This window comes from Amblyomma mixtum, chromosome 1, assembly GCF_055824585.1.
Source record: "Amblyomma mixtum isolate Tamu chromosome 1, ASM5582458v1, whole genome shotgun sequence".
In the NCBI taxonomy this organism is placed as follows: Eukaryota; Metazoa; Arthropoda; class Arachnida; order Ixodida; family Ixodidae; genus Amblyomma; species Amblyomma mixtum.
Genome location: NC_143012.1, coordinates 70,007,305 through 70,029,030, shown reverse-complemented (window position 1 = coordinate 70,029,030; position 21,726 = coordinate 70,007,305). Strand labels below are relative to the sequence as shown.

Sequence of the window (21,726 nt, the reverse complement as noted above, 5' to 3'; positions counted from 1 at the left end):
CAATCAACAAAAGTTAAATTTACAGCCGATTTCTCACTGATTATGGAACCAACCACAACCACAGCTTAAACGATTCCCATTTCAGCTGAACACATTTTGTTCATATTATATCGGCTATGGGAGAGGTCACGATGTTGAGTTGGTTGTAGGTAATGACTGGAAAAATACTGTTCATAAGGTCACTAGCCAATGCAAAATCTAACGTATAACTGAAATTCTTTTTTGGTACCAAGAGAAATGGAGGCGTGAAACTTTCTCATGTTGGAATTAAATTGCACAACGTAGCAGAGAGCTAACTTGTGTTACTGATTAATAAATGTGAGAGCACATGTAACGGTGTGGAGGTGCAGCCCTGGGTGTTTCTGCGAACACTTCAAAAAGAAAAATTTGAAAAATAGGCTTTTTGGGGTAAAAATATGGTCTGTGCGGCATAGTATTACCAGTGTTGGCGTACACCAGAGAACCGGTCAATCGTCTTAAGTAGTAAGCTGGTTTACTAAATTTTAATAACCTTTTAACTAGTAGATTTAGACGCCTATAGTTGCAATTAGAGATTTGTAGCCGGCCGTTAGCAATAGCTATATCAGTTTTTAGAATTTCGAAAGCGCGATTACCCGTGGCGCTGGAGTGAATGCTTTGCCTACATGCTTTCGAAAGCGCATGTATTTTGTCGAGCCACAGCGGCGAGTGTAATCGCGTTTTCGAAATTCTAAAAACTGATATGAATTACCATAGTTCTTAGAACTGTGCTATTACTAACGACCGACTACAAATCTCTAATTGCAACCATGCAGTTGCCTATCTCTGATACTCAAGAAGTTAGTCATCATAATTTAGTTTACCAGCTTAATAAAGACAACCGGCTTTCCGGTGTACACCGACACTGCCGCAAAAGTCATATTTGTACCCAAAAAAAACCTATTCTTGAAAATTTTCGATGTTTTCCCTGAAACACCTGGTATTTATTTTATTTGGAGACACTGTCAATCCCATTAGGGATTTTTTACAGGAGTGGGTTCATTTGTTCATATAGGCAGCATTCACACATATGTACACAAATGCAACCGAAGACTAATACATCAAAAAGGAGGCAAGCTCACGAAATAAAATAGCATTATTTTGATTGGTGCATGGAGTAGAAATATACATGCTGTTAAAATGCCTTGTGCGACCAATATTCGACACCTCTATTGAGAGACCAATATTCAGCTTACAGGGTTGCCAGATGGCTCCGACCTCAGGTAGCCAAATTGGCTTCCGTAGTAGCCCAAACGTAGCCAAAAGCGAAATTTTTGCGTAGCCCAAAAGTAGCCAAAAAATATTTGTTTTTGTGACGACATTTCTTAAGCATATTGAATTAAGTTTCGGCAAGAATATTTACATATTAGATTTCTTTGCCGCACATGATGTCTAAGGGGGTGCGCACGGCGTGTTCTTTCCATTGTTACATTTCGCATCCGTCATGCGCGCTAACCAGTGCGGCTAACCAGGTGCGCTAACCAGGTCCTAAAGATGGGGCTGCAGTTCCACTTTGCAGGTGCGGCAGTAGGCCATATCACCTGAGGCAGGTGACGACAGCCAGTCTCCACGCGGAAAAGAACGGCGGCGCTATATAACGTAATCACAGCACTAGTTTAGGAACATTTCACCTTTTAAATGTTCGCGCGCAGATTAGACACATCGACAGTGAAAATACTTTACTATATACTTACACAGCCTCACATTTCAATTTTATGCTTTAAGAGAAAGGTTCTCACTAAGAGCGTCACCTCAAAGCATCTAGCGAGCACCTTCTTGATGCTACATTCTGCGATATGCATGAGCTCAGAATAAATCAAGGATATATGCCATTAGATGGTAATCTGTGTCGATTTTATCTTCAGTCTAACAGCACGTTCACAATAATGAGAAAAACATATTGCCATTCAATTCCAGCTCTTTTTTCCATTGCTTTTGGAGTCTCGGATGTACATCGCCCACTTGCCCATTCTGATTAAAGTTCTCGTAGCGACGGATCTAATGCCATGTCATGCCACTAACTTCCGCCGCCTTCGTTAGTTACAGCGGGTTCCGCGCCGCGCCGAAGAATGGCTCTATGGTTCCGCATGAGTGCACGCAGATTACGCAACGGACACGGCGCTCTCGCGTCGCTCGCAATGAATCTCGAGGGCTGCACATGTGCCGCTTGAGGCTGCAGAAAAAGCGTAGGCTCTAGCGAGTGGCGCGCATGCTGTGTCCACCACGAGAATAGGAAGAAACAGAAAAACCTTATTAATGCGTAAGCATTACTTGCCTCATGCGTATCTTGAGCAGAATGTGCCCGCAGAAGCAGAATACACAATACAAGAAAAGAAATGCCTGGCGGTGGGTTTCCAACCAGCCACCTACCGCAGCCGAAGCGGATGCCCCAAACCACTAGGCCACGTCTACGGTTAACGGTTAACATGTGAGGATCACGAAACCAGGCAACAGAAGTGAAACAGTAGCATTTAATGCTTACGCATTCGCACCACGTTGGAAGACCTAAGTTCTCTTAGTGCTTTCCCTCTATTCTTGTACCATGGTCACCCGTGGTGCACCGTCGATGGGAGAACGCTCACATGTGCAGAGAGCAACATTCTATGTTCGGTGGCGCGCGCGCGCGGGTGGCGTTAGCGCGATGATTAAGTGGAATATAGGCCGTGACGTGTTTCCGGGGGGCAACTTTCACGTAGTGTCTACTCTTCATAAAAGAAATCGAAATGCCATGATCCTTGACCGCCTGAAACACATGTTTCCTCGAACACAGCGTTTACAAATTGTAATTTTGTAGCAGACGCGCTCAATTTCTTTAACCTGCTATAACCTCCATTTTGATTCCGGCATTCCTTTTATTTCGGTCACTGTATAATTGTAACAGAGCACATTATAACAAATTTAACTGTTTTTTTCACGCATGAAAAAGATGTAGCCCAAAAGTAGCCACATAGCCAAAACGAAATTTCTGACGCCAACTCGGACAAAATGTAGCCCAATTTGGCTATTAATAGCCCAATCTGGCAACCCTGTCAGCTTATTGTAACATGTACAGCCTTTGTGAAAAGTTTGGAGCCCAGGGGGTTTGCTTCTCAAGCGTCTGGTTCGTAATGCATCTCCAGCGCTCCAAATTTGCTGAAGGTAAGATGATTTCTGGTCCTGCCTCCCCCAATGGGTAGGGCTGCTACGAATGTCACAGGAGTCCCACTGCGAGGCTTAGAAGCAAACCCCTTGGGCTCTAAACTTTTGACAAAGATTGTACCTTGCGCCCGCGCCTCGCGGACTTCCTAACGCCGTTCAAATCAAGCGCGCAGACTGGCAGGTCACATGACAAGACGAAAAAAAAAATCCGGGCACTATACGCACACCACGCCGTCCGTTTTGTCGTGTGTGCTCGGTCGTTCGGGCATGGGTTGTGTGTTATTGTTTCCGAGATCGATGCTTCAAACTCGTGCTCGGGTTGACTGATGATCGTAGCTTTTAGATCCGCATGCATAGTACAACTTCCAGCCCTTTGTGAAAAAGTGACCGCTCCGGGAAGCGTGCTGGCTTTTCGTCTTGACGGCACGTTGGGCTTCAACGATTGAAGCCGCTGCGTCATTTATCTTACCGGAAGCGCGTTACAAAAGAAGAAGGCGGTTACTGGAAGGCGTCGAGTCTTCGTTTTCAGGTAAGACCCGTAATGCTGCGCAGGAATGCGTGCAATTTGCCACCGCGCAAATTAATAACCGGCTAGCTCTAAGGCGAGAAGAAACGGAAGGGATGCGCGCTGTCGTGTTTGTTTTGTTACCCCTAGACATAGTGCACGGTTATTTCTGCGGTGGCAAAATGCACTCTGCATTGAGTCACTGACTAACTGACCTGTCTATGTTCACAGTGTATCCGTTTCGACGCGAACGCCGTGAAAAAATGTTAACAGTAGGGGTGTGCGAATATTCGGAATTTTCGAATATTATTCGAAAATTATATTTTTAGTATTCGTATTCGATTCGAAATACCAGGTATTCGTGTTGTTTCGAATATTCGACACGACGCGAACATTCGTATCTAGCCGAATATTCTATTGCGAGCACCGGCGAGCATCGACAGAGACATAACATGGCGGCGCCCAGAGCAATGCGTAACTATATAGCGTAACGTTGGGCCATGCAGTAGATGACTGCACTGGTGAGCTTCTTTGTGGCTATACCTGCGAAGCTGGTATAGTTAGAGTTGTGCACGAAATGCTTCGCAATACCAGCCAGTTCAGTGCCAATTGAGAGGGCATTTTCTGTGGCTGGAGAAGTCGTTTCAGCTAGAAGGGAACTACTTCTGCCTGACCATGTGGAGCAGCCGGTTTTCCTTCACGACAGCCTTTTATGTTCATCCCAGCAACGCGCTTTTGTGCTTTTGGCAAGCTAGCCTTGATCAATGCGGTGTACTAGCCATCTTCTCTGATATTTCCACTCTTCTAAGAACAATGTTCGAGACTTTGATACTTTTTATGCAGCCACACACACCTTTTGTGCTCATTTCATCACTGATAGTTGAACTGTGATGTTCTTGGCGCTCATATAAATGTTTTGTAGTGGTTAAATGCGTATGTCCTTGATTATTCGATATTCGACACACCTTTTGTGCTCATTTAATCACTGATAGTTGAACTGCGATGTTCTTGGTGCTCAGATAAATGTTTTGTAGTGGTTAAATGCGTATGTCCTTGATTATTCGATATTCCATTCGATATTCGGAACCAAGTATTCGAATTCGATTCGTATTCGAAAAAATTGATATTCGCACACCCCTAGTTAACAGACCACTGCGGCGACCCGCATTGGGGGAAAGCGAAAGCATTGATGCCTCCTTCGCACTCGTCGCCACTCTTTCCTTCACTTTCGACTGTTTGCCTCTCTTTTTACTTCCAATTTTAACGTCTATCGCTATTTTCACGTTCTCGCACTACATGCTCGTCCGGGGCTATTTTGACGTCTAAGTGATCTTTTGTCTTCTGATTAATTATTTACTCCAGATCAATCAAATTTGGTGCACAACGTTATTTTATCATCCTATGTCACTTGGTTGTGTTTTCCCTCCATAATTTTGACGTCTCGTACTGTTGTCACGTCCTCGCACTATATCGACGTCCGATACTATTTTGACGCCTTTGGGACATTTTTGGCTCTAATTAATTAACTAATTACTCCACAGCGACCACATTTTGACGTGCATCACCTCACATCATCCTCGATCACGCACAGTCATTCTTTTTCGCTTAACTCTCACACGAATTGAGAAAACGCCGCCGACACGTTTTGCGGACACGAAACTATCGACTTAGCCAAGTAATGCTTTCGCTTTAATAACCTAAAATTATTGTTCGATGGACTTGTGCACTGCTGCCTGCGCCCATGTTTTTCATCACTATCTGCTTGCAGTGGTTTGCCGATAGCTCACGCCACTTGGCCTGTTTAGCGTTGCATTATGTGCTGCGCGTATATGCGTCGGTATAGTTGCTTGATGTGGCTTTGTGCGCTTTGAACACACCTATGCGAGACGATTACACCGGCTGTCGAGCTCTGGGGGTATGCTGTGTTTGCTCTGCATTCGATGCAGCTAACCCATAGCTAACTGCCCGCCTTTGTTGCCGGTAGTATGCGCCATGCGGTCTCTTGCGCTGCATAATCCGCTACGCTAGTACACGTCAGGGCTTGACATCCAATGCACTTTGCAAGATACGACATCGACTCGTATTCGCTGCAGTGAATTGTGCAACACGTGACTAAGCGACATGCGCTACTGGCCACTGTGGCGGGCGATTAATTGCGTTCGAATCAAAAGCACACTGAACCCATCGTCCCTCAAGGCTGAGCAGTCGGTGCAATCGCCTCGCAGTGGTGTGTTGCAAGCTCAAAAAGCCACACACAGTAACAGGGTGTATGGACTCGTATTAGTGTAAATGGAGGAGTGGTGCGGCTTCCCCAACGAGAAAACTGCGCAGCTGCCAAATGCTTTTAGTGGCAGGCGACCGCGAAGACAGAACCATCGTCGGATGTTGAAGAATGAGTAGCCTGAAAATAGGAGCGCTTTGTAGCCTTTTCATACAGCCCTTTCAGATTAAATATTTTTGAAGAACCCGAAACAGTGCAAAGCGTTACCATCTGCCAAGACCCTTCACGAGTACAGTACATAATAGTTGTATACTGCCAGTGCTCCCCTGTGGGGCTGTGTTTCGGAGGGTAACGGAGAGACTTGAAATTAAGTAGACGGCAGCAGCTACACTGTTAGCAAAAAAACACCCAAAAGGGAGTAAATGGCTTGTCCTCTAACGCACACACAAAAGGAGTTTTTTTTACTCCATATGTGTGGTGTTTTTTTACTCCCTTATATAAGGGAGTTATTTTGGAGTGAAAAGGGAGTAAATTTTTTACTACCCACAGAGATGGAACCCAAAAATGGCGTCATGTTTATCCTCATTCAGGCTCATTCTTACAGCAGTGACAGCGGCGGAAACGGGCAGTAGCTCTGCGGCCCGCCGGTAACCTAACTTGGGAAACTGCGCTGCCCTAATGTGACCCCGCGTCACGCATTCTTTCCGCCATCTGTTAGCCCAGCGGCGGCGTACGCGTCAGGAGTCGTCTGCTTGTCCTTTTGCTGTACGAGCTCGTTTCGTTGGCCATGTTCGTAGATAAAGGGATGTAACATTATAATCAGTAGCTTGAAAACTGAAAAGGAGCCGCTGAGTGGTTTTCACGGTCATGCACCACGCTATATTTGACCCAAAACCAGACCAGAAAAGATGAAAATACACCTTATGGTAGTTTGGAATGGCAGTGTTGCTTTCATATTCACTTCATTAAGGCTTGGCTTTTCAATATGACTGAGAAAAAATGTGGCCTCATGAGCACAATCACGAGCTCAGCGTTGACACTATGTTCTATCACAGTTCCATGTACATGCAACACATAATCTGCTGCAATACATTGCGAGAACCACACTGTAAAAAGCCTGTGAAAAGTAGGCCTGTAACGGAGTGGCGACACAAACAAAGGAAAGTCAAGTATCGTTAGAGCACTGGAGGGTTCACAGGAGCAATTGAATTATGTAACGTACTGCAGCGGAAAACGGCGACAAGTCGATATCTTGTATCGTGGCAGGCGCCCGTGAAAGAGCAGAAGTCAGCAGAGATCCAGCGATGATGGTAACCAAGCGGTCGTCACTCACCGCCGTTATCCGACAACTGACTAAAAGCAGACGAGACGCTAGGCGGCGGGGCGGATTGCACAAAATGGTGTTTTTTTACTCCATTTCGGCACTGGTGGATTATTTGGCACAATTAACTCCCTTTCTAGACTGCACTGTAAACAAAAATATACCCAAAAGGGAGTAAAAATGGTGGCGGCCAACCCTTTTTACTCCATTTGTGAAAAAATTTACTCCATGAGTGGGGAGTAAAAAGGTGGACTGTCCTCCATTTTACTCCCATGAGGGAATAAGGGAGTAAAAATGAGGATTTACCAGCATTTACTCCAGTCTAGAAAGGGAGTTAATTGCGCCAAATTGTGCGAGCAGTTAGCTGACGGCAGCATCCGATCGCGACAGCTGGCATAGCACCACAGCGCAAAACAATGCAACAAAGCTATCGCCAATACCCGCCGATCAGAGATAATGGGATTCCACACAAGCCGATTTTCCTCAAAAACGGGTTCCGCTGTCACCCGATAAGAGCGCAACGAGGCGACCTGTGAGCATAACATCGACCAGGCAGCCACGGCGCTGTCGGAGCAACCAGGTAGCAACAAAAGGCGAGGCCTTTTTAACGATCCCTGCGAAATGTGAACACCGAATACAGCGTCTACTCAGTCTCGTCCTTTAAAAACGGGGCAGCTATAATAATCAGTGCTGGGACGCTACGATCTACGGGTAGCAAGCCTGGCCTCCGGATGGCAGGCACGAAAGAAGATCTCCGGAAGAACCTTACGAAGTGTGGCGAAGATCTTATGCTTGCAATTTATCACTGCCGGTGACGTCTTCGCTGCAGTTGCGGTGACCAGAATTTCACGATAAAGCCCCGCAGCCACGGTGGTTGCACTACGTCCGCCATATTCCACAACAGAAGCATTGTCGCCAGACTGCTGCCTGCCGTTCTCGTTGAAGTCAGCGAGTTATGAATGTAAGGCCGTTGTGGGATGCAGAGAGCAGTCACAGAACAGTTATGTAACGTATTGAAGTTCCGGCTAGTTTATTGTTCATACTGGTGTGGCACCACAGGGACAGGGACAGAAACAGAGTTTATTGTATTCGTTGTCCCGTCTCGTAATTTCTTCTGTCTGCGTCTTTATTTTGCTGCGCTGTTGAGAGGCTGGGACCCGAAGAAAACGGTCCGGGAGATGTACTGAGCGTTGTGTCGTGCGCGTGTTCAGCTTAGTACATGTGTTAAGCGGTAAGCGCATGAGGCGATATTACTTCGCGATGCGTCGCGCGATGACGACGCCGTCGCCCACCGCTGTCGCTGGCGCAAACCGCACGAAGCGACTCGGCGTCGGAGCGGCGCGTTTTCACTGTTGCTCGACTGCTGCCACTTCAGCGTTCAGTCATTTTGCGTTAATTAACGCGTAGAACAACGTTCCTAAGGCTCCACACAAGATAAAACACAATAAAAACATTGACAAAAATATATGTGGGCAATAATTTTATTTTTGTCCAATACGCAAAGTCACGTGACAGAAAAGCGCACGCATTTTTTTCCTTCCTCCATGAGCGCGCGCTCTTTCAGTCTGCTGCCGGCCTCCCCAGCGTCTTTGTCCGCCATGGTACGCCGACGGAAACTCGCAATGCCTGTCTTTCTGCCATCCCCTCACCCCTTTCCTTTCACTTCTACACACTGCCTGCTGTCCTTTATTTCCGCTGCCCCAGCTCAGGTGCTTCCAGCGGCGATGGCAGATGCCGGGGCAGCAAACATTCTTTTACCTTCCATATTCAATGCAAAATAAAAAAAAAAAACACTACACAACAACCTGCCATGGTGAGGGCACGGCCGGTCTCAACATAAGGCCTGCGGGCTGTTACTTCCCCCCCTGAGCTACGTCACGCGAAAGAGGACCACATAGAAGTTCCGTGCAGCACGTCTCGAAGCTACGAGCAGCGCACTCGTGTTGAAAATGAGGCCTGGAAGGTACACAAATGAGGCCTGGACCGAGAAGTCAGAGTGAAGGACGAAGGAGACGACAATGCGATCCGTTCTGGTAACACGTGACACTTCCTTCACTGCCTGGGGGAAAGTCATGGCATGTCGCGACATGCTTCCGAACGCACATTTTTTTCTAGACGTTGACTGTGCCTAACCTCGTGCTGCGCGTGCGGTTGTGTCCGAGACGATCTTCTAGTGCCATCGCTGGATTACGGAATGTGGATTACGCTTCTGCCAGGATATGCCTAACAAGTGCTGCGTGCCCAATTGCCGGACTAACTACAAATCGGGTCCCAAAAACCACGTTTTCAAGTTTCCCCGGCATGAAGAAGAACAGAACGCCTGGATTAGGGCAATACCACGAGAGAACTTAGTTGTATCACCGCAGTCCAGGGTAAGATGTTCGAAACTTCCTTATAGAATAGTTACTTTTGCAAACTACGATAAGCTTATATGCTCATGCATTGTAAAAAAAAGTGTATTTAAACTAGCAGCTGGTTAGCACTGTGGGTAGCGAATGCAGACTTTCAAGAAAACTGTTGCCAAGCTACAACTGCTATTTAAACAAAAATTTAACTTCCTTCTAGGTTTGCGAGCTTCACTTTATTGAGGCTGACATCGTGCGAGAGGCCTCCCACATCGACGAGGTTACAGGGCGCACCACCTCTTCACCCCTTTCGCATCTGCGCCTTCGCCCAGGTGCAATCCCTTCAAAGTTTCCGGGATGCCCGTCTTACACTTCTAAGCCAAGCACCTCAAGGGATGACCCAGACTCGAAGCGCATGCGTCTTGAGGCTGCTGCTTTGAGGAAAGCGCTTGAAGAGTCAGCTGAAGTGTTCCGCGAAGAGCAAGAAGCAGATAGGATTCTAAACCTAAAAGACTGGACGGAATATATAGGAAGCAAAAAGTCTGCATTCTGGCATGCTATTGAAGGGAGTGAACGCCATATTTTAGTGCACATCACTGGAGACGAAGCTCCATGCATCAAATACTCAGTTGCAGTAAAAGCCGACCTTAGCGTGACAGTTCACTTCGTAAAAATGCCAATAACAAAACTAGGCACCAATTTCTCCATCTCAACAGTAGCAAACAGCAAGAAAGCAATGGTGGAGCTACTTGAGGTCATTGAAAAAAGCAGTGGCGACCTCAGTAAAAGTCCTGAATCTGCTAACGACGACATCTGCAAGCAGATTCTTCTCCTGCTGGAAAAGTTATCTTTTTCGCCCACAGATGAGAGCACGAACATCATACAATTTCTTAGCGAGCAATTGAAGCTACTCTCAATGAAAAAAGTTCGGAGACGCTACTAAGCCGACTTCATGATATTTTGCTGCCTACTTTTCACTGTATCGCCTCACGCATACCAATATATCCGCGGATCTGGAATCATGACTCTGCCGCACCCAGTGACCATTCGATCAATATGCTCACCGTATGGCATGAATCCTCAAGTCGAACATCAGAGTGAATCGTTCCTCCGCTACATGGCCGGAAGAATCACCGACTTGAATGTTCGCCAACGTTTTGTGACACTGATGGTGGACGAAATTCACATCAAGCCTTATTTCGATTATAAAGGAGGCAATATTACAGGTGCTGCTCTGAACAGCTCGGGTGCAGCAACCAACGCACTTGTCTTCATGGTGCAGAGCCTCTTGTGCCAATTTGAGGAAGCCGCTCACATCGTCCCTGTCCAAAAAGCTGAATCAGAGTATCTGCACCAGTTGCTGCGGAAAGTAATATGTGGCCTGGAAGAAATTGGCTACAGGTTAGTGTGTGTTGTAAGTGACAACAATGCCATCAACACAAAGGCTATGTCTCACTTCTCGTCACCTCCTTCTAAACAAATTGTTTATTCGCATCCATCGGACCCTGCAAGGCCTCTTTTTTTGTAATAGACCCGGTACACATACTAAAGTGTATACGCAATAATTGGCTTAACCAGAAAAACGACCAACATTGTTTCTACTTTCCCGAGTTCGAAAAAGACCACACTGGAGGACAGCGAATGCTCTCTGCGTCATTTGCTACCATCAGGAATCTATACAACTTGGAGTGCGAGAGGCTGTTAAGCTATGGCTACAGACTGTCAAGAAAAGCTCTCAATCCATCGAACATCGAACGACAAAATGTAAAATTGGCTTTGCAAATTTTCAATGAATACCTTCCTCAGGCCCTGCGAGCCCTTGGGATGAAGCACAACCTCTTATTTTTCGAAGGGACTGCCACTTTCATTGAGTTGGTGGTGAAATGGTGGAAGATTGTGAACGTGAGGACGCCTTGGAAGGGAAAAAGGCTTATACCCCTGCCACACGGCAAATTTTGCCATTCCCATCGAATGACATTCGTTCAAAACGACATTAGTTTGCTGCCACACGAGAAAATCTAATGTCATTCGATGAAAACGACATTAGGTATCGAATGAGTTCCCTGAACACATTCGCCTGCGTCGTCCGAGCTAATGTGTTCCCTCGACACCAGAGACTTGGTGAGAATATACACCAAAAAACACGATTACAAAAACGTCACAAGCACTGTAATATTTCCGCGTCCCCACGATTGTGCTGTCGTTCATTTATGTATATAAAAATGGCAAATAGAATTGGAAAAAAATAAAACTCACTCTCGCTACCAGCCTTGAGTGGTTAACATTCACAACTTGGCGACGCCCAGCTCGCCCGCTTCGGACCGAATACTGCGTCGCCGCTGCATTTTTCGACGCGATAGCTTGCTCTAAACGGTTGTATTCGCTTTTATTTTGTGCATTCTCATCCCTCCGTAACAATATAGGTTTGAAATATCAGTCGCTTTTGAGATAAATTTCAGGATTTCTTGATGCTAGGCTTAACTATGTACGGCGTACACTGTCGTCATAGCAACGACTCCGAGCGAAGTATTTCTCCAACTTTCCACTAGAATCTACATTTTCATTTCATCCAATTGATTTACACTAAAAAAAACAAAGCCTTCGAATGCATTCATTACTGCCGTTAATAAAAGAGAAAAACGTTTTTTCGGCACTCAGTTCAGGAGGTTTGACTTGCTATCGTCCAGATGGCGCCACAGTATGTTATGCTTCTCGCGCGCTACGCTAGTCACACCCAACCACCGTGCTCCCTACCATAACTGTTGTGAGGACGGGCGGCAGTGCGCGCAAGGTGCGCCCGTAGCATGCGCAAAGCTTTTGCGGACGCACAGCTAATACTGTCTAATTTCACCATAGAGAGCATTTCACAATATGACGTCCGCCATTTGCCTGCCGCCGCTGGCTGAGGTTTGGCTTGGCTTGGACTTGTGGTGGATAGCAGTGATCAACACGTTATTGAAATCAACGTTTGTAGATCCCTCGCGCACAGCGCGCCTATCTAAATACTTTGATTAAAATGAGGATGAAGATATTAGAATCGGTTTCCATTAGCAAAGCAATACTTTTTGCAACGTATTGAAGCATACATCGAAATTTTTGTATGCTGTACTCACTGTACTCTCTTTCCATCGCAATCGCCATCATTTGCAAATGACATTAGTTTTTGCCGTGTAGCAGCGCGCAGAAAAAATGACATTAAGTCGAACAAATGTTATTCGATGAGAATGACATTAAATTTGCCGTGTGGCAGGGGTATTAGAGACAAGTTGCAAGAACCAGTGTTTAATTCGGAAAATGACATCAAGATTAATTTCCTTCACAATCTCTTGGCCTGGTTGGAGGAGTGGAAAGGCAAAAGTTTGGACAGCGGTACGCTAACAAGAGAGACCCATGCCGCTATCGACCACACAACATATGCTTTTGTGGAGTTTACGAAGTACTGCTTCGAAGAGCTCAAGCTATCATATGTCCTTCTAGGAAAGATCCAAACCGACAGTCTGGAGGAGCGCTTCGGAAAGTACAGGATGCTAGCTGGATCCCAGTATCATGTGTCGATGAGGCAAGTGTATGAATGTGAAAAGAAGCTACAGCTACAAAGCACTTTGCCAGCCATCAGTAAGGATGAGCGATGAGATGAGCTTCACTTGCGACCAGACTATCCACGACCTAGCCTAAATGTAGTGGTGACCGAAGATGCACTGTCGGAACTAAAAGACATCGTCCCGGTGCTGGTATATGTGGCAGGCTATGCAGTGTACGCAACACTTAAAAAGGTCAAGTGTACAAAATGCAGGGATGCGCTCACGGAAAAAAGGACGACATCAATATCCGACACGGATGGACGATACGACCTTGTGAAGCAACATGACAGGGGCGGGCTTGTTTACCCAGCAACATTTGCCGTCAACGCTGTCGCACACAACTACGTAGTTGTTAAGCAACTATCAACAAACAAGGACTTTTTCATTTAGTCACGGACCTCACGCTTGAACTGCTCGCCGGTGACGAATCCTCAGAGTTTGACACCTGCGAGGATGGCCACAAGTGCGAAGTTGTTCTAAAACACCTCTTGTGGTGTAGCACGAACATTTTTCTCAAGAACTACTGCTGCAAGATGAACGACAAAATATTGGATGACAACGCCAAGGCGAAAAAGAGAAAAGCTGAGACTCTGCGGAATAAGGCAGCGGTTCCGTTGTAAATAGCAACATGAGTGTTTTATATGTCAACTTCTAAACCCACTTGTTATGTTGTAAATACTTAAACTGTGGCAATGTATGTACCTGTATCGAAAGCGATCGTATTCATGTAAAATATGACCCTAGAACAAATACATGTATCTCCAATAAAAATACACATACGCAGTTGTGAAAGCTATTCGAGAGTTTTTGATTCTTCATTATCGCTATGCTTCATAAAACCATGATAAAAAAAGGAAAAGTTTTAAAATATTGGCAAATTTATTTCAAGTAATGCATGAAGAAAAACATCTACTGAGAAAGTCGAGAAGGCGCAATGCGATAGAGGTGCTGACATCAGTGCTTAAACAATCTTTGCACAGATGGTTTGCGGCTAGTGCCTCAAAATAAATTCCGCGTAAATTGTCTGCTATTCATTCCAGTATTTTAACTAAAGAAAAAAATGTGGACTGATAAATGTAAGCTTATTGCTGCTAGTTGATTCCGGTCGCGATTCCTTAAGCTCCGCCGTAAGTGGCGGCGACTGTGGGCCTCTTTTCGTGACGTCACGGGAGGAGCACCGGCCGTGGTGAGGGCTACGTCGGCTGCGTCTCCGGTGAAAAAAAAAAAAAAACGACTTTCGCGCGCAAAACGGCTCGGAAGTTGCGTACCCGCAAGACCTACCGTCATTGGCTAGTCTCGCGCGGCACTTCCGGGCGATATTTTCTGCAAACCCAGAAACCGGGCGACGCAATGAGCGACAGTGGTTCGGCGGCCCTCATTGAGGCGAATTATCGCCTCATGCGGTTAGCGCTTTAATATGCGAATATGTAACAAGATCTCTTTGTAGTTTATCTCTCCCCATTCTTTCCCTTCACTTCTTTCATTTCATTACTACAGCCCGCCTGGTATCCCTTGATTTCCGCTGCCCCAGCTCAGGTGCCGCACGGTCGCAGTCTACAGGTGTTTCGAATGGCATGACACCCTGCGCGCGCATATATATACTAGCTCACTTACAAGGAAAGGTCCCAATTAAGTGAAAAATTACCCAAAGAATGAGTTCTTGGGAAGCCTATACTTTTTATTGGTCTGGTTTTGCGAATAGATGTAAGCATCACAGATGACAGCCATTAAGTTTGTCACAGCACCAGAAGGGGGATGATCAGAGGAAGCGGTCAGGTACATCAAAATGATCCGCTTTCTCCTTTGTTACACAATTCAGTGACCCCTTATATTAAATCCCCATTGTTCCTTACTTCCCTTAAACCATCTACGTTTTTGCGGGACATTCAATCTAAGAAGTAAGGCCTTTGTGTGAGGATATTACTGGGCCTTACGAATAGGCTCAAGGGCGCCCGCAGAACTTTTTCCAGGGGGGTGCACCCGATGGCCGGGTATAGGGGAGGCGGTAGGTTAGCACCAAAACGGAACTATTTGTAGTATAAATTGCGCACATGAAACAAAAATTAGGGCTAGGCTTGGAGAACAAACAGAATTTATTAATTAACAAAGAATTGAACTCGATAAGCAAAATTCGATAACTTAATATCATCTAAGCGTGCTAATCAAGCTGTGTAGTTGTTTTCTACTAGTGCATAAATAACCGCAATTCCAGGAGGGGGGGGGGGGCAGTCGCCCCACTTGCCCCCCCCCCCCCCCCCCCCCTTCCGGACGCCCATGTCAAGGGCCGTTGGCATACTCCTCTAAGCCACTAATAAGAATGCGGAAGTTCAGACCGGGAATAAAAACGAATTCTCAGAAATGCAGTGAAAGTATGAGTAGTTTATTTCAACCCGACTTTTCAGACGCTTGCCTGCCGTGGAACCGCTCCTTCAGTTGAAATTCTTCTCGTGCAGAGGACGATGACTCCCATCTCAAAGACTGTGGATCTCACCCATGAAAAAAATGCGGTTGTTTTTGCGATCCCTGATGTAGTAGATGAACGGGCGATCCACGGTGAACGGGGTGATATCCGGTGGAGGTCCATCCGCCAAACTGGTGGTCACTGCGGGCTCGACGGTTCCTTCTTCACTGACCTCAAAAGACGCTTCGTGGAAGGCGGCCGAGATGTAGGTCGGCGTGGTCGCGCTGATTCCGCTGAAGTCGGCCCACTCTCCGAAGACGACGTTGAGTCCCAGGGCTCGCATGGTGGGCACCAGGTCGGAGCTGACGCTCACGTTGAACTTGGGCAGGCTGAGCGCTACCAGACAGGGGCTGAGACTCCTGCCGAGGTCTTCGAGAACCGCAAGCGACAGGTCGTCCCTGAGCTCTGCGAGCTCCGTCGCGGAGTCCGGAAGCAGCACCACCATGGCGAACCTGTTTCCCGAGCACGGGATCTCCACGGCGGCCGCGCCGAGCTCGTCGAGACGAGTGTAGGGGAAGTAGCTGGTGAGTTGCATCATCGGCTTACTGACCTCGGTGGTACCCAGGTTGAAAAAGGACTTGTTCCCTGAGTCCCACGGGTCGAACATGGTCAGCCAGGTAGCCTTGAAGTGGACGGTGTTGGACAGGAAGAGAACCATGCCCAGCGGCTCATCTTCGGGCAGAATGCTGTCGATGTTTTCTCGCTCCAAAGCGTTGACCTCCGCGGGGTCGACTCCGAAGCTGGCGAAGTCCACGGACACGAGCTCTGCGTCAAACACATCTTGCAGCTGCTGCCTGTAGCTTTCGGAGATATCGAAGCTGTCCTGCACCAGGACTATGTTGTCCACTTCCAGCGTCACGTTCGAGTACGTGCGCTCGAGGAAGAGCCTGTACGCCTGGAGGACCCAGGACTTGTCCGTGAGGCCGACCTCGGTGTGACCCAGCACCGATGACAGCTGGGCTTCCGAGCTCTCCGCGGCGCCGGCGTAGGCCATGGCGAAAACGGCGGCGATGTAAGTCGGCGAGAAGAACACGTTGGAAGAAGGATCCTCCGTCGCCAAGCGCTTGAGGAGGTTCACAGCGAAGTGGTTGTGAGCTTTCACGAGCGGCGCACCGTCAAACCTCATGGTGGATGTTTTCCGAGGTCTGGAGGTCGCATGTAAGGCGCCTCTTTTTATACCGACTGGCAGTGGTGTTTTTTTTTTTGCTTTTTCCCCCTTCCTCTGCGGGGCCAATGGGAGTTTCGATTTTTACCCCGGCCAGGCACAGCGAATGGCGCCTGAAGAATTTTCTCTCTCGTGAAAAAACGCTGTTCTGATTGGCTTAGCTTTGAAGCACGAGCGTCAAGCCACGCGCATGATTCATCGTAGCAGGAACAGCAAGAAAGGCGCGGTACCCTCCAGTCCGGACAATGGATCGCCCCCTCCCGACTGGGTCGCGCACAAAGCCGCGGAAAGACCTGGTTGAGCCTTCTTTCCGGAAATTCCAGTGTGGGAAAGAGTGCTCTGCTGCCAACTCTCGAGAGACGCTGCCATAGATTATTTGGTGACCTCACCAAGGGCACAAAGGAGACTGTCTTTGAGGCAGATGGACAGATGTCAGCAGATGTTACTCTGGGTAGGCATATTAGTCAGCGTTCCTTTCCTGCCAGGCTTGACGAACGTTGGCTTGACTATCTGGCGGATATTTCTGGGAACGGCGAAGTGGTCACCTCTAAGAAGTCTCGTCTACCGAGAACCGGATTCATGCTTTCGCTTTGTCCGATAGATAGGTGCAATACACAGATGTAGAACTAAGGTCCCTAGATCGGCTTTAATAGATGGGCTGCGGTGTCTTGCACCTGACACTTGGACTACCTCGTCTCTTGCTGGTCTCCAGTGATGACTTGACCCAGTTCGGCGGCGAGGAGCTATGTATATTGATTTACGAACGCCCAGGCCTTTACAGGCATTGCACGAAAATGTAACTACAGAGAGGAGTAATTGTTTCTATTTATAGAAAGAAAAACGAACAAGGGTCGAAGGGGGTTGGCTCAGCCTTCCAGCCAATGTTTCGGCAAACGGATGAAGACAGGGCGCCTCTGGTCGAAACGTCGGCTGGCGGACATATTTTTTGTCGACAAAAGTGCCATCTTATCGGCTTCTCTTTGTTGTGGATCCCTGTTTATAAAATGCTAGGCGAAGAAATACGTGGTTGTGCGTAAAAAAAAAATATTACTAATACAATTCGCGGTATACACTCCTCACCCGGTTTACCGAGGCAACTTTGTTTGGAATTTTTTTCAGATTGCGCCTGCACCAGGTGCATCGAATTATTTTGGGAATTTCAGGCCATATTGGCGGATATTGAACAAGAAATTTTTGCACAGTCCACAAATAGTTTTCACGTGACGTCTCACTCAAGAACGAAGCGTTAAATGCCCCTCAAAGGGGCCCCCTCCCGGCCTATGGGGTGTACCGATTCCCTCCCTAGACAGATTCCGTTGGATCTGCTAGTGTGAAATCGAGGTAGGGGGGCCAAGGTTAACCACAGCTTAATCTAGGATTAACCGTGGTGTCATGAAAATTGGGCATGGAGAGCGCGTCGCCCTATTTTGCCGCTTTGGTCATCGCCTCCCATTTGGCGAAGAGACAGAACATTTCTATCCGGCTTGAGTGCAAGATTATCTCCGAAAATATTATTTAAAAAGATTCAAGATTATCTTCAGGGAGCAATCACTGAACGTTGAGCTATTTTATTCCAGCGAAGTAATACAGATAATGATTTGCAGATTATACTGTGCATTTTCGAGCTTGGCTACGCCTCGTGCGTCAAGTACACATTTCGAGTTCTGCTTATCCCTAGCTTTGACATGAAGGACAGGCTGGTGGGGAGGTGACAGCTTTCTAATTTGCCCACAGTCACGTGTGTGTGATCCATCCATCTGCCCCACTAATCCCCGGAATGCATTCACTTACATTCTGTAAATTAGTATCCTATACCGTCTACCGCTTGTGGTTCTAGCTGACCGACCAGCCGCGGTTGCTGACTACGTAGTTATGGCATTCGTCTGCTGATCACAAGGTCGTGGGATCGAATCCTGGCCGCAGTGTCTGGTTTTCGTGGAAGGAATGCAAAAAAAAATTGCCAATTGTTTAGCTCTGGTTAAACCGGGTAAATTGCGTAAGCAATGGTATGCGCGTCCTTCTAGCGATTCTTCCGCGCGTTGCCTTCGAATGGTAGCATTGCGGCGTTCCTAAGCGGTGAGGGGTTGAGATTCATCGGCTTCATAGCCTTTGGGAAACGCGCCTCGAAGACCGCAACGTTGAACCTGTCGTTTCGCCCTGAATTAATTTTAGCCAAATGTTGCTGCAGGTAACGGACATTTACAAAGAATTGGACTTTTTACCGGGTTGGTTTCCTCTCCTGATGCGCTGTATATCCTTGCCTACCTTTTAGTTATAATACCCATTCTACCTGACAAATATTCATAAATTAGGGTGCCAAAGAATTCCTAGAAAAAAGACCCGTTTATTGCTTTGAGTTACAAGAATTACGCTTCTGGCGCACACAGGATGGCTTGCGCTACCACTAGCCACCCTGGGGAGTAAAGAAAGGGGGCCCAAGAGCATGGTGGAAGAGGCTGTGGGAAAATAATTTATTTTCAAGCTTGGTGCGTGCCAATCAGGTTGGACAACACAGCTCGGCAAGCTGCTGTGGCACGGCTGAGGCATCCATAAAGTGCTCAACGGAGCTGTCCTCCAGTGAACTGATCAGTCATATCTGAAGTAATCGTTGCACTCCACTTGCGAGGGGACTGTCGGGCTGCATTCAAACAAATTACTCTTCCTGCTCTTGCACGATGGCCTCACGAAGCGCCAAGCCCGCAAAGAGATGCATGATAAGTTTAATTATGGCCATCACAGAACAAAAACAAAAATGATTAAATAACACCGAATTTTGCGAAACACAGTCTGCGTGAAGACACTAGCAACATGATTTACAGTATAATTTTTAATTTATGCTTAAGAACCAACACCACATTAGTTGCACAAAGTGGAATTTAATTTACTAAACTTCCTTGTACCAAATGGTTCATTTTTAGTTTGATGCATGTGTCGAGCAAAAAGAGAAGGCGACCACGTGAACGGCACGCGCCGTTCACGTGGTCGCCGTTCACGTGGTGTTCAGGATTTCACGGGAGGGAAGTGTACGTGGTTCCGGCCACCTGGGCCCAGGCCAACGAGGACAAAGAAACATAGGCCAAGTGAACCCACCCGAAGAGGAAGCGAAGCCCCAGGAAGAAGACCAAGAAGCAGACAAAGAACAACTTCCCAGAAGCAAGCTGAAGTTCTTCAGAAGGAGGGCCCCTAACAAAGCGCGCCTGTCCTAATGGCCCTCCACGCCTAGCTAGTTCCAGCGAAAACGAGCCTGACAGCGACGAGGAGAAAGGCGTGCCATCCCTCTGCGAGTTCTGTGGGGGCAAGGCATGTGACTGAGTTTGTTTCAGACAATAGTTATGATTCATCTCCAGACTACCCTCTTAACTCGCCTGTGGTGGACTTGGAGGAGAACCCTTCCATAGTCTGACTAACCGACCACCCTTCCGATCTAACCCCCCCCACCACCACCACCACAACTTTTTTTCTTGTACTAGGCACGCTGAACTGTCGCGCCCTCACGAGGGCAGCTAAGCAAGGGGAAGTCGACACGTCATTCGAAGGAGAACTTCGACACGTCATTCGGTACGAAATCGTACTGGAGCTCTTGTTTTCCTTCGCGACAACAAAGTGAAGGTGCTGCGCCATGACCGAGATATTGAAGGTCGCTTCATTTCCACGTTTTTGAACAACGGCATGCGTGTGTTGAACATCTACGCACCTTTCGGCACGTAAAGCCCTGGTGGTTATAAATGCATATATACCAGGTGTTCCAGCTAAATGTAGCCAAGCTTTTAAAAAACACGGGATGCCCTAGCCGTCTGAAACCAACTGAGGGTTCTTTAGAGTCGTGTGACCTAGCCTGGAACATTTTTTTCGTCTTTCAAAGTTAAGTAATTAGTTAATTTAATAAGCTAACTTTAATTATTGACTTGATGAACAAAGTGTCAATGGAAAAGTTGCAGATCGCTTTGAAAAACAGCTGACTGAAACATTTGCAGCAACGTACTATTTGCGTAAAATAGTTTTTTTACCGGCCGTTAACCGTAATTCAGACAATAAAAAAAAGCTTCCACATGACAACCGTGCCACTTCAACGTCCCAAGATGCACCTTAGAGAATAAAATTCTGTTTTCCTGAAGTCCTCACCTCGATGAGACTTTGGGTGCACATTGGGGCAGAGATGCGAGCGAGATGGTCACGTGTTAACTTTCTTTTTAGGCCGATAAATGAAGCTACGCAAATCGTACCGTGATGAAAACAGCACTATTGGCGGTTTTTCGAGGCGATCTAAAACATTTCCATTGACACTTTTTCCTAAAGTCTATAATTAAAATGTTAGCTAATTAAGCTTAACTAATTTACTTTGATGAATGAAAAAACTACTCGAGACTAGGCCATGCGACTCTGAACAACCTTTAGTTGGTTTCCCTGGACTAGGACACTTCGTCTTTTTTAAAAGGTTGGTTACATTTAGCTGGGACACCCGGGAAATAGCACCTCGCCGCCGAACTGGGTCAAGTCATCACTGGAGTTCAGCAAGAGACGAGGAAGTCCAAGTGTCAGGTGCAAGACACCGCAGCCCATCTACTAAAACCGATCTAGGGACCTTAGTTATACTTCAGTGTATTGCACCTATCTATCGCACAAAGCGAAAGCATGAATCCGGTTCTCGGTAGACGAGTGAGTGAGTGAAAACTTTATTAGCTCTAAATTCGGTTGTGTTCGGCGGTTTTGAGATGGCTTCGTCCATCTTGCTCAAAGGTCGGTTGCCCTTAGTCCAGGGCTCCGCTGGATGCTGCTGCCAGTTTTGCTCGCCGAATCAGACCTTCTTGGTCGACCCGGCGATCGCTGGAGAGCACTCCCTCCCATTGCTCCGCACTCGGGTTTGTTATCACTGGTACCACGCTTATCCTCTGGCATGCCCACGTTATGTGGTACAGCGTGGGGGGTTTTTGGCACCAAGGGCATTTGTCATTGTATTGTGTTGGATACATT

General features: G+C 47.0%; 2 protein-coding genes and 1 pseudogene across 4 annotated transcripts in view; 2 read left to right on the top strand and 1 right to left on the bottom strand.

The window, feature by feature from the left end:
* LOC149366696 (flap endonuclease GEN homolog 1-like) overlaps positions 1-21,726 on the top strand; it is a 160,248-nt gene that overhangs the window by 55,019 nt on the left and 83,503 nt on the right. The gene's annotated exons all lie outside the window — the stretch shown is intronic.
* On the top strand, positions 9,423-13,749 carry LOC149366700 (uncharacterized; annotated as a pseudogene).
* On the bottom strand, positions 15,601-16,716 carry LOC149366699 (iripin-2-like). Its single transcript, XM_089567407.1, has one exon. The coding sequence runs from the start codon at positions 16,714-16,716 to the stop codon at positions 15,601-15,603; it is 1,116 nt and encodes a 371-aa protein (XP_089423533.1).